General features: G+C 41.7%; 2 protein-coding genes across 2 annotated transcripts; one reads left to right on the top strand and one right to left on the bottom strand.

Moving 5' to 3' along the window:
* Window positions 1–159: 159 nt before the first annotated feature.
* Window positions 160–3,271, top strand: LOC149033920 (cytochrome P450 10-like). The gene has a single exon (XM_089194216.1). The coding sequence runs from the start codon at window positions 970–972 to the stop codon at window positions 2,599–2,601; it is 1,632 nt and encodes a 543-aa protein (XP_089050342.1). The 5' UTR covers window positions 160–969; the 3' UTR covers window positions 2,602–3,271.
* Window positions 3,272–4,503: 1,232 nt separating this feature from the next.
* Window positions 4,504–13,213, bottom strand: LOC113678707 (uncharacterized). The gene is made up of 3 exons (XM_089193829.1): window positions 6,424–13,213; window positions 5,616–6,303; window positions 4,504–5,585 (listed from the first exon to the last, which is right to left on the bottom strand). Exons 1-3 carry the CDS (start codon window positions 13,098–13,100, stop codon window positions 4,638–4,640), a joined length of 8,313 nt encoding a protein of 2,770 aa, XP_089049955.1. The 5' UTR covers window positions 13,101–13,213; the 3' UTR covers window positions 4,504–4,637.
* Between the last annotated feature and the right edge of the window lie 412 nt (window positions 13,214–13,625).

Genomic DNA, 13,625 nt, shown 5'->3' with positions numbered 1-13,625 from the left:
AAAGTCAGCTTTGAAACTCTTCACGGTGGCCAATTTATGTTATCAGCTCAGTTGATGAATTACCTTTAGTTGTCATACTCTCCCACCGACGCAGCACCACAGTTTCTTTAGAAACTTAATCCCTTTATTTAATCGAAAAACAGACGTAACACGTAACACAATCGTCAGTCAAGGGAACCTCTTCAAGTCATACTGATCCGTTTCATGTTCGAAATGACTCAGCTTCCAAATATTCGCTGCAGCGTACACAGCTTTAAATAACCACCGGAGTGTTTCATTTTGACCCACTTTCCCGCCGACGAAGTACTACAGTTTTTCAGAACTACTGATGAATAACCTCGTTCACAAACTTAGTCAGATTAGTTCTCTTCTCAGCAAGCGGCAGCTGGTTACTGAAAAATATCTACAGCGTTCACAAAGTTAGGTGACCACCAGCAAAAAACATTGGACTGAGAACAAGGCTAGTGAGGCAAAGTCGAGCGTTCTTACGTCGATCGATTCAAGAGCCGTTTTCTCCCACAGAGTTTCCAATAAAACCATTATCTACCTCAGCACTGAATGATTTATAGGCTTATCCATAGAAAACAAAGAAAACAAAAGAAGTGGGCTGTCCGAAAGACCTATTTCAGGTTTATGCAAATTTTCGAAAATTCAGTGGACAATTCCAAGTTAAATTTCCCTTTCTTGTGCTTTTCAGTTATACTGATTTATACGCACAAGCTGTGTAGCTCAAGTTTGCTAAAAATTTTTGTCTGACTGATTTTGTCGTTATCTGAGTGACTTGTGTAGGTGAATCTTGGATCACGTGACGAATAATTGTGTTGGCTTGTTATGCTACCCCACTGTGGAGTGCGTGACCATTCTCTAGCTGTCAAAATCATTTGATCTTCACCGCGACAAAGCCAGGTTCCATAGCAGTACGAATGATTCCTTCGATCTACGGAGTTTGGATAGCTGAAGTTGTTGAAGATGGCATTTACTGTTGGAACGAAAAGTAATCACTCTCTCGTTGTCTCATCTGGTCGGACTATTTTGTTCATGCTTAAACAAAACCATAGTCTCCGTGGTTTTCTGCCGTCGACATCAATGTGTTCTCTTTCGCCCATTTCAGTCGAAGATGCACCAAAAACAAAACCTTTTTCAGAAATCCCAGGTCCGCTCCGTCTTCCAGTTTTCGGAACAACTTGGACGTTCTTCGTGGGAACGAAAGGTCAGCCCCTTGGAAAGCGATTTTATGAAATCCAAGCAGAAAATGTCAAGAAATATGGGAAAGTATTCCGCAACAAACTACCAGGCATCGAAATTATCAATTTATCCGATCCTGCCGACGTTGCAAAGTTACTTCGATCGGATCCCAAATATCCAGAAAGACTGGACTTTCCGGCTTTAAATTTCTACCGGGAAAAAAGGAAGAAAATTCCTGGTGTTTTCTTTGCCGATGGTGAAGAATGGTACAAGCTACGAAGCGTCCTGAGTAAAAGAATGCTTCGACCGAAAGAAGTCGCCGACTATACTCCGAGTTTCAATGAAATTATCGGCGATTTTATTCACCGATTACGATCAGTTCGAGAGCCTAGTGGGTCAGAGAAAGAAAACGAAGTTTGTGAACTCGATAATGAACTTTTCAAATGGTCCTTTGAGTCTGTGGCGGAGATGTTGTTCGACAAAAGGTTTGGTTGTCTTGAAGAGGAAATCAACCAAGAGGCACAGACCTTCATAAAAGCCGTCGGAGATTTTCTGGCGAATGCGGTGGAGGTCGGTTTTTTGCCAACTTGGTTTTACAAGATCTACGAGACCCAGAAATTTAAAAAGTTTTTTGATAATTTTGACACGATGTACGACTACGCCGAACTATTTATCGGGAGAAGAATCAAGGAACTGGAGGAGAAGTCATGCAAGCCATCAAAGGAAACAGAGCGTGACCGAGCTGGCTTCTTCGAGTTCCTCCTGGCCAGCGGAAAGCTGACGACGGATGACCTGTTGGCAAGCGTAATCGATGTTCTGTTTGCCGGGGTTGACACTACGTCCAACACGATGCAATGGGTTCTTTACATGTTGGCCAAAAATCCTGAGAAACAGAAGATTCTTCGACGGGAAGTGCTCTCAGTGGTAGGAAATTCTACCTTTGCAACGCCGGAAACGCTCGTTCGTATGCCATACCTGAAGGCCTGGTTAAGAGAGACCCTTCGCCTATACCCTGTTCTCTCTTCTATCCCGCGAAGACCGAAAGAAGACATAATATTAGGGGGCTACCATATCCCTGGGGGCACTGCTCAAGTTGAGTTCCTTGTTCACCAAATGGGGCGAGATGAGAGTATTTTTGAAGATGCCGAAGCGTTTAAACCGGAGAGATGGTTGCGAAACAAAGATATCACTTTGATCGAATCAGCAGAAGCTTTCGCTTCTCTTCCATTTGGATTCGGAACACGTATGTGCCTCGGTCGACGTATTGCCGAGTTAGAGCTTCATCTGCTGATGGCCAGAATCGTGCAGCAGTTTGACATCTCTTACCCACCTGAGGCAGAGAATGTGGAACCGTTCATGAGAGGTGTCACCATTCCTGACAGACCTGTTAGAGTGCAGTTTGTTGACAGAAAATGAGTCAGGTTTACATGTTGCCACGTTTACACTGCATTGTAACACTGTTTTGAGCTGAAAGTGGGACAAATTCTGATGACAATTGCAACTCGTTTAAATAATCCACACTTATTCGATCGAAGGTGTTCAATAAGTCACATTTTATAAGCCAGCTTGAACCATTTCAGTGTTTCTCTGCCAATCACTTTACATTTTATTTCTCTTTAGAATTATTCAGTGGTGTTACTTGAAGGTCACGTCTTCTCGTTAACAATTTTTTTCATTTTTATAAAAAGTTCGCTCGGTAATATATTTGATTCGGTGTTCTGAAATACTGGAAAAGTTATCTTGCTGAACTGCATATATATACATATATATGTGTGTGTGTATATAGATGCAGGCTTTTACAACGTAGGGATGTCGCAATTCAAAGTTCTCACAAGGACATCGATGCACTAAATTTGACATCAGACACGTATAACCGTGATTCCAATATGATTTATTGCAGAGTAATAATCTGATGTCAAACACGTCAAACTAAAATACAAGCAAAAAACACCTAATCGAAGGAACATTACACGGAGTTAAGCTAAAACAATAATTATTACACAACAATACAAGAAAAGACGAGCGCACAAAAACCTAACAATGATCGATCAAATAATAAAACGAAATCAACAAGGGAAGAGAAAAATACGTTTACCGATTGTCCTCTCTGTACGCCTGAATAGAAGTTGCAAATGAACGCAGTAGTGAACTTCGCAGATAACTCTCTCGCATTAACTCTCTCTCTCAAGCAACAACGCGCGAGGTACTGTAATAGCCCTTTTGATCTTACGCGTCACTAATGTCTAACAAACCTAATCTTTAACTTTACAACAGTTAAAATGTGTATATATTTGTGTATTTCAAATACATTTCAACGGTCTTAGGAACTATTTTTCCTTTTTCCGCATGCAAATTTTTGTCGTATACAAATTTATTTGGTATTCTTTCGGTTTTCATTGAATATTTATTGTCTTATAACTCATAGATATGGCACAATAGTAGCAGACGAAAAATCTGTTGAGTTTTTTTAGTCAACAAAATGCAATCCCCTACATAAATTTTCCTTTGATAATAAAGTAACCTTTTCCAGGCGTTCAGTTGATAAAACGGAGTGAAATAGTCGCGGCAGAGGGAAAGTGAAGGATATCGAGTGTACAAAAGTATCTATAAGCATACAAGAGTCTGTGTGAGGATACAATGTTATCTACACATAGGGGTATCAATTAACCCTTTACACACTAAGATCAGTATGCATATTCTCCCTACTGATTTCTATACATTCCCCTAAGGTGCTGACAAGGAGATTTTGCTTGATAATCAAGAGCTCCTGTACTTGTTGATCATTTCCATTATTCTCATGACCTTAATATTTCAGTCAGGGGTGATATTGTAAGGAGAAATTAGATGCTAGTCAGTCTTAGGGGTTAAAGGGTTAAATTGATAAAATTACTGGGGTATCTGTGAGAATACAATGGTTTGTATTACTATACGATTAAGAGTATCCTTTTTTTCTTTTTTTCTTAATGTGTTTATTTTGGCATGTTAAACCACAATATTTTTTGTCAAAAGCCTTGCAAGAAATTTCCAAAAATTTAAGCTCAGAAAAAAACTTATTTTTCAAGTCACACATTTGTTTAAAAGTCTCTTGAGTTGACTAGCTAATTACCTTCGAAAAAGGATTAAAAATTTTCTTTCCTCGAAGAACTAATCGCGTTCGAAACCTAAAAATTGTCACACTTTCTTGGGTTGTTTACTGAACTAAAAACTTAAAAAATAAATTGGAGTTTTTTAACTTCGTAACTCTTATAAAGAGATAACACTATACGCTGTCTTGTTTCAGTAATAAACTTAGATGTCTGATGAGCATTTTACAGAAATGCTCTCCTCTGTGTATCGATCCGAGTTTTCCTTCGCAGATGGCGTCCTTTTTCTACAGGCTAGTAATTAAATAGTTCCGAGCTTTATTAAGTTCAGTTCATTCTGCTACAGAGGTTTTATCAAAGTCATGGCTCTTAAGGTGCGCTAGGCACCGGCCAATTTCCAAAATCAAATGTTACGTTGTCACCCATGATCATAAATGGCGCCCATTGAGAAACTTTGTCAAAGCCGTTATTTCTCATCCACTTCCTGGCCTTGTGGAGAGATTCACTTGCGCTTTCACCGTGGTACAAATGTTTGTAGAAACAAGTCATGAACTGCTCTGTGGCTGTGTCATCCAGGGCCCATCGTGCCGCTAACACTGAACGAGCTCCGGATCCTAAGAACGCTCGGGCGATTCCAATAACTCCCTCGGTTCTAATCTGCCCACGAGCACTGTGACAACAACTAAGCACCACTAGTTTAGCTCGCAACCGAGTTTTTGAAATATCTGCCATCGTCAAAAGATACTCTTCTTCTCGAGGAAAAGGTGGGAGTGTGGAATGGTGCTCAGGAGAAAGAGCAATCTCCCCTCTTTCGGGATCTCCATGCGCAGTAATGTGTATCAGGCTCGCTGAATTTATCGCTTGGAGTACAGAATGCTTTGTAGCGGACTCTCCTATCAAAGGTCTTACGCCAAGAAGTGTTCCAATCATCTCTGCTTCCTTTCTTGCACACGGCAATGGTATCATAATGCTGCACCTTCCCTTGTAAATCACCTTTCCAACCACAGGGTCACCCACTATCAGAGCCCCGGTCTGACTGTGATAGTCTGGAGGACTGTCTTGCACAAGCTTTAGAGTCGTGAGAGAGGGAACCAGCCGAATCCTGCATGTCTCTGATAAATACTTGCCTCCTTCGTCAGTCAAGGCTGCAAATGGCACTTGGTACACACAGGAATCAGGCACAATTATGATCTCGGACTGCTTCAGTAAACTGGCCACGGGAGCAATGATTATGTTGTAACACAAGTGAAGACTTGTTTTGAAATCTTCGGTATCATAATAATGACAGTTAAGAGGTGACATCAGTTCTTTAAAAAACTAATCTAACTCAGGGACTATTCCGGTCACCTTGTTTGGGTCCAGGTTCACTTTCTTTTGCGAAAAAAGAATAGCTCCCGTTGCTTTTATTATCCAAAGTCGTACATCATTTTTACCAACCGAAATGTACAGGCATGCACAGTCTGCTTCTCTTCTGATGATCCCTTGAATACCACACCAAGATTGTGGATCGCTTGAGATCTGCTCTTGAACAGAGTACCGATCTGTCATCAAGTCGGCCAGGCCTCTTGCCCTTCTCAGCTCTTCGACATAAAGGGCGTCTTGCGGCTTACCAGTGAAAGAAAGCAACCTGCTGAACAACTCGTAAGGAAAGGTGCCGTACGTTTCTAAAAGAGATATTTGAAACTCATCGTTTTCTTTAAGAAAACCTCTCAAAGTTTCGAACTTTTGGATGGCTTGAAAAAGATACCAAGAAGCCTCTTCAAGATGACCTTGTGACGCCATTATAACCGATAGATTACAAAGGCATTGAAATTCGTTCAAGTTGTGTCCAATATCCCTACTTAATAAGAGAGCTCGCTTGAGGTATTCTTCTGCCATGTCACGTTTACCAAGCTTTTGGTAACACGCTCCTATATTGTTGTAGCTGACTACTACTCCTTCTTTATCATCGATGTCCTTACAAATGGTAAGGGCTTTCTCGTAATATTCTTGAGCCTTGTCATATTCACCACGCTTAAGAGAAATTTCACCAAGGCATGAATAATTTACTGCTTCTCCTCTTCTATGACCGATGCCCTTTCCAACTTTCATTGCCTTCTCTAGATAGAAATTAGCCTTTGCATACATGCCTTGTGAAAGAAACAAACACATGAGCTTTCGGTAGCTTGTTGCTTCTCCAATCCTGTCACCAATTTTTTTTTTGATAGCGAGTGCTTTCTCCTGATATTCTTGGGCCTTGTCATGTTGACCGAGTAATTCGAACAAAGTTCCAAGGTTTCCGTAGCTTGTTGCTTCTCCATACCTGTTAGCAGTTTTTATTCTGATAGCGAGTGCTTTCTCCTGATATTCTCGGGCCTTGTCATATTGACCGAGTGATTCGAACAAACTTCCTAGGTTTCCGTAGCTTGTTGCTTCTCCATACCTGTTACCAATTTCTATTTTGATAGCGAGTGCTTTCTCCTGATATTCTCGGGCCTTGTCATATTGACGGAGTGATTGGAACAAAGTTCCTAGGTTTCTATAGCTTTCTGCTTCTCCATTCCTGTCACCAATTTCTATTTTGATAGCGAGTGCTTTCTCCTGATATTCTCGGGCCTTGTCATATTGACCGAGTGATTCGAACAAAGCTCCTAGGTGTTCGTAGCTTGTTGCTTCTCCATACCTGTTACCAATTTCTATTTTGATAGCGAGTGCTTTCTCCTGATATTCTCGGGCCTTGTCATATTGACCGATTGATTGGAACAAAGCACCTAGGCTTTCGTACGTTGTTGCTTCTCCATGCTTGTCACCAATGTCTACTCTGATAGTGAGTGCTTTCTCCTGATATTCTCGGGCCTTGTCATATTGACCGATTGATTGGAACAAAGCTCCTAGGCTTTCGTACGTTGTTGCTTCTCCATCCTTGTCACCAATGTCTACTGTGATAACGAGTGCTTTCTCCTGATATTCTCGGGCCTTGTCATATTGACCCAGTGATTGGAACAAACTTCCTAGGTTTCCGTAGCTTGTTGCTTCTCCATTCCTGTCACCAATTTCTGTTTTGATAGCGAGTGCTTTCTCCAGATATTCTCGGGCTTTGTCATATTGACGGAGTGATTGGAACAAAGTTCCTAGGTTTTGGTAGCTTCTTGCTTTTCCACTCCTGTCACCAATTTCTATTGTAATAGCGAGTGCTTTCTCCTGATATTCTCGGGCCTTGTCATATTGACCGAGTATTTGGGACAAAGTTCCTAGGTTTCCGTAGCTTCTTGCTTCTCCACTCCTGTCACCAATTTGTATTGTGATAGCGAGTGCTTTTTCCTGATATTCTCGGGCCTTGTCATATTGACGGAGTGATTGGAACAAAGTTCCTAGGTTTCTGTAGCTTTCTGCTTCTCCATTCCTGTCACCAATTTCTATTTTGATAGCGAGTGCTTTCTCCTGATATTCTCGGGCCTTGTCATATTGACCGAGTGATTCGAACAAAGCTCCTAGGTGTTCGTAGCTTGTTGCTTCTCCATACCTGTTACCAATTTCTATTTTGATAGCGAGTGCTTTCTCCTGATATTCTCGGGCCTTGTCATATTGACCGATTGATTGGAACAAAGCACCTAGGCTTTCGTACGTTGTTGCTTCTCCATGCTTGTCACCAATGTCTACTCTGATAGTGAGTGCTTTCTCCTGATATTCTCGGGCCTTGTCATATTGACCGATTGATTGGAACAAAGCTCCTAGGCTTTCGTACGTTGTTGCTTCTCCATCCCTGTCACCAATGTCTACTGTGATAACGAGTGCTTTCTCCTGATATTCTCGGGCCTTGTCATATTGACCCAGTGATTGGAACAAACTTCCTAGGTTTCCGTAGCTTGTTGCTTCTCCATTCCTGTCACCAATTTCTGTTTTGATAGCGAGTGCTTTCTCCAGATATTCTCGGGCTTTGTCATATTGACGGAGTGATTGGAACAAAGTTCCTAGGTTTTGGTAGCTTCTTGCTTTTCCACTCCTGTCACCAATTTCTATTGTAATAGCGAGTGCTTTCTCCTGATATTCTCGGGCCTTGTCATATTGACCGAGTATTTGGGACAAAGTTCCCAGGTTTCCGTAGCTTATTGCTTCTCCATGGCTGTCACCAATTTGTATTGTGATAGCGAGTGCTTTTTCCTGATATTCTCGGGCCTTGTCATATTGACCGAGTGATTGGAACAAAGTTGCTAGGTGTCCGTAGCTTCTTGCTTCTCCACTCCTGTCACCAATTTGTATTGTGATAGCGAGTGCTTTCTCCTGATATTCTCGGGCCTTGTCATTCTGAGTGAGTGATTGGAACAAAGCTCCTAGGTTTCCGTAGCTTCTTGCTTCTCCCTTCTTGTCACCAATTTCTGTTTTCAAAGCGAGTGCTTTCTCCAGATATTCTCGGGCCTTGTCATATTGAGCGAGTGATTGGAATAAAGTTCCTAGGTGTCCGTAGCTTGCTGCTTCTCCATGGCTGTCACCAATTTGTATTGTGATAGCGAGTCCTTTTTCCTGATATTCTCGGGCCTTGTCATATTGACCGAGTGATTGGAACAAAGTTGCTAGGTGTCCGTAGCTTCTTGCTTCTCCACTCCTGTCACCAATTTGTATTGTGATAGCAAGTGCTTTTTCCTGATATACTCGGGCCTTGTTATATTGACCGAGTAATTGGAACAACGTTCCTAGGTTTCCGTAGCTTGCTGCTTCTCCATGGCTGTCACCAATTTGTATTGTGATAGCGAGTGCTTTTTCCTGATATTGTCGGGCCTTGTCATATTGACCGAGTGATCGGAACAAAACTCCTAGGTTTCCATAGCTTCTTGCTTCTCCATTCCTGTTACCAATTTCTGTTGTGATAGCGAGTGCTTTCTCCAGATATTCTCGGGCCTTGTCATATTGACCGAGTGAGTTGAACAAAGCTCCTAGCTTTCCGTAGCTTTTTGCTTCTGCATTCCTGTGACCAATTTTTAATGTGATAGCGAGTGCTTTCTCCTGATATTCTCGGGCCTTGTCATATTGACCGAGTGATTGGAACAAAGTTCCTAGGTCAACGTAGCTTGTTGCTTCTCCATACACGTTTCCAATTTCTATTCTGATAGCGAGTGCTTTCTTCTGATATTCTAGGGCCTTGTCATATTGACGGAGTGATTGAAACAGAGTTCCTAAGTTTCCGTAGCTTGATGCTTCTCCGTTCCTGTCGCCAATTTCTTTTCTGATAGCGAGTGCTTTCTCGAGATATTTTCGGGCCTCGTCATATTGACTGAGTGATTGGAACAAATTTCCTAGCTTTCCGCAGGTTGTTGCTTCTTCATCCCTGTCACCAATTTCTATTGTGATAGTGAGTGTTTTTTCCTGATATTCACGGGCTTTGTCATGTTGACCGAGTATTTGGAACAAAGTTCCTAGGTTTCCGTAGCTTGTTGCTTCTCCATTCCTGTCACCAATTTCTATTGTAATAGAGAGTGCTTTCTCCTGATATTCACGGGCCTTGTCATATTGACCGAGTGATTGGAACAAAGTTCCTAGGTTTCCGTAGCTTTTTGCTTTTCCACTCCTGTCACCAATTTCTATTGCGATAGCGAGTGCTTTCTCCTGATAATCTCGGGCCTTGTCATATTGACCGAGTAATTGGGACAAAGTTCCTAAGTTTCTGTAGCTTCTTGCTTCTCCATGCCTGTCACCAACTTCTATTGTAATAGCGAGTGCTTTCTCCTGATATTCTCGGGCCTTGTCATATTGACCGAGTGATCGGAACAAAATTCCTAGGTTTCCGTAGCTTATTGCTTCTCCATGGCTGTCACCAATTTGTATTGTGATAGCGAGTGCTTTTTCCTGATATTCTCGGGCCTTGTCATATTGACCGAGTGATTGGAACAAAGTTGCTAGGTGTCCGTAGCTTCTTGCTTCTCCACTCCTGTCACCAATTTGTATTGTGATAGCGAGTGCTTTCTCCTGATATTCTCGGGCCTTGTCATATTGAGCGAGTGATTGGAACAAAGCTCCAAGGTTTCCGTAGCTTATTGCTTCTCCATTCTTGTCACCAATTTCTGTTTTGATAGCGAGTGCTTTCTCCTGATATTCTTTGGCCTTGTCATATTGACCGAGCAATTTGAAGAAATTTCCTAGCTTTTCATAACTTATTGCTTCTCCATTCCTGTTACCAATTTTTATTGTCATAGGGAATGCTTTCTCCTGATATTCTCGGGCCTTGTCATATTGACCGAGTAATTGGAACAAAGTTCCCAGGTTTCCGTAGCTTATTGCTTCTCCATGCCTGTCACCAATTTCTATTGTAATAGATAGTGCTTTCTCCTGATATTCTCGGGCCTTGTCATATTGACCGAGTGATTTGAACAAAGTCGCAAGTTCTCCGTAGCTTGATGCCTCTCCACTCCTGTCACCTATTTCTGTTTTGATAGCGAGTGCTTTCTCCTGATATTCTCGGGCCTTGTCATATTGACAGAGTGATTGGAACAAAGTTCCTAGGTTTCCGCAGCTTGTTGCTTCTCCATCCCTGTCACCAATTTCTGTTGTGATAGCAAGTGCTTTCTCCTGATATTCTTGGGCCTTGTCATATTGACCGAGTAATTGGAACAAAGTTCCTAGGTGTCTGTAGCATGTTGCTTTTCCATTCCTGTCACCAATTTCTATTGTGATATCGAGTGCTTTCTCCTGATATTCTCGGGCCTTGTGATAATGACCCAGTAATTGGAACAAACATCCTAGGTTTCTGTAGCTTGTTGCTTCTCCATCTCTGTCACCAATTTGTATTCTGATATCGAGTGCCTTCTCCTGATATTCTCGGGCCCTGTCATATTGACCGAGTGATTCGAACAAAGCTCCCAGGTTTCCGTAGCTTGATGCTTCTCCATCCCTGTCACCAATTTCTATTGTGATAGTGAGTGCTTTCTCCTGATATTCTCGGGCCTTGTTATATTTACCGAGTAATTCGAACAAATTTCCTAGGTTACCGTAGACTCTTGCCTCTCCATCCCTGTCACCAATTTCTATTGTGATAGCGAGTGCTTTCTCCTGATATTCTCGGGCCTTGTCATATTGACAGAGATATTGGAATAGAGTTCCGAGGTTTCCGAAGCTTGCTGCTTCACCATGCCTGTCACCAATTTCTATTGTAATAGCCAGTGCTTTCTCCTGATATTCTCGAGCCTTGTCATATTGACGGAGAGATTGGAACAAAGTTCCTAGGTTTCCGTAGCTTCTTGCTTTTCCACTCCTGTCACCAATTTGTATTGTGATAGCGAGTGCTTTCTCCTGATATTCTCGTGCCTTGTCATATTGACCGAGTGATTCGAACAAACTTCCTAGGTTTCCGTAGCTTGTTGCTTCTCCATCCCTGTCACCAATTTCTATTGTGATAGCGAGTGCTTTCTCCTGATATTCTCGGGCTTTGTCATATTGACCGAGTAATTGGAACAAAGTTCCTAGGTTTCTGTAGCTTTCTGCTTCTCCATTCCTGTCACCAATTTCTATTTTGATAGCGAGTGCTTTCTCCTGATATTCTCGGGCCTTGTCATATTGAATGAGTGATTGGAACAAATATCCTAGGTTTCTGTAGTTTGTTGCTTCTCCATGCCTGTCACCAATTTCTATTGTAATAGCGAGTGCTTTCTCCAGATATTCTTGTGCCTTGTGACATTGAGCGAGTGATTTGAACAAAGCTGCAAGTTTTTCGTAGCTTGATGCTTCTCCATTCCTGTCCCCCATTTCTGTTTTTATAGCGAGTGCTTTCTCCAGATATTCTTGGGCCTTTACATATTGACGGAGTGATTGGAACAAAGTGCCTAGCTTTCCGTAGATTGTTGCTTCTTCATCCCTGTCACCAATTTGTATTGTGATAGCGAGTGCTTTCTCCTGATATTCTCGGGCCTTGTCATATTGACCGAGTAATTCGAACAAATATCCTAGGAGTCTGTAGCTTGTTGCTTCTCCATCCCTATCACCAATTTCTATTCTGATAGCGAGTGCTTTCTCCTGATATTCACGGGCCTTGTCATATTGACCGAGTAAATGGAACAAAGCTCCTAGGGCTCCATAGCTTGTTGCTTCTCCAGCTCTGTCACCAATTGCTATTGTGATAGTGAGTGCTTTCTCCTGATATTCTCGGGCTTTGTCATATTGACCGAATGAGTGGAACAAAGCTCCTAGGTCTCCATAGCTTGTTGCTTCTCCAGCTCTGTCACCAATTGCTATTGTGATAGTGAGTGCTTTCTCCTTATATTCTCGGGCCTTGTCATATTGACCGAGTAATTGGAACAAAGTTCCTAGGTTTCTGTAGCTTGTTGCTTCTCCATTCCTGTCACCAATTTTAACATTAATTGCGAGTGCTTTCTCCTGATATTCTCGGGCCTTGTCATATTGACCGAGTGACTGGAACAAAGTTCCTAGGTTTCCGTAGCTTGTTGCCTCTCCTTTCCTGTCGCCAATTTCTGTTCTGATAGCGAGTGCTTTCTCTAGATATTCTCGGGCCTTGTCATATTGACTATGCGATTGCAACATCACTCCGAGTTTTTCGTAACATAGTGCCTGGCCATGTGTGTTTCCCATCGTTTTCATGATGTTGATTGCTGATTCGTAAAATTTCCAGGCCTCGGTTAATTTACTTTGTACCTGAAGTATTTCTGCCAGGTTTAAATGTAGCCATCCTTTTTCAGCGGTGTCATTGGAACCAGGTATAGTAGGAGTTCTCTTAGGTATTTTTCTGTATTTATGTAATCCTTTAAATAAACGTAAGCAGTGATTATGTTCTTGTAGATGGCTCGGAACGTAAATTTTGCCAATGAACCATCGATAGCCTGCGCCTGACTGTGTAATATAATCAAACATTCCTTGTAAATCTCAATGGCCTGCAACACGCGACCAGTTTTGCGAAGGAACTCGGCGACCACTACATTTATGGAGATAGGTGATATAGCTTCTTGTATGCTGTCCATCTTGACCTTGTTTCTTCACAGTTTAAAAAAAAAGGAGAAATTATTGAAAACTTTCACACGGACTGTTTATTGAAAATCTTTTTAGTTTTAAATTTCAAATTTCAAACTTTATCTTCCCCTCTCTGCTTTGTATTCTTTTTGCATTCACGCGCGGCGCACGTGATTTCAGAGTTAAGTTAGCAAACACGTCAAAGAAATCTAACCTTGACATTGGAAAACTGACGTGAACATTTTTCGCATACTTTTATTGCTTTTTTTAGCGGAGTTTAGTTAATTGTTTTTGAGCTTTCGTTCGGGCAATTTCTCTAACCCTCTGTTTTGAATTTTAAGAGGTTTCGGAGTTTTTATTTCAGCGAAATGTTGTGGTTCATTTAACAAGTTTAATACATATTTTCTACGGAGTGTGGACTTAAGCCTC

Source organism: Pocillopora damicornis, chromosome 14, assembly GCF_964200805.1.
Source record: "Pocillopora damicornis chromosome 14, jaPocDami1.2, whole genome shotgun sequence".
Classification (NCBI taxonomy): domain Eukaryota; kingdom Metazoa; phylum Cnidaria; class Anthozoa; order Scleractinia; family Pocilloporidae; genus Pocillopora; species Pocillopora damicornis.
This window is presented reverse-complemented; position numbering and strand designations above follow the sequence as displayed.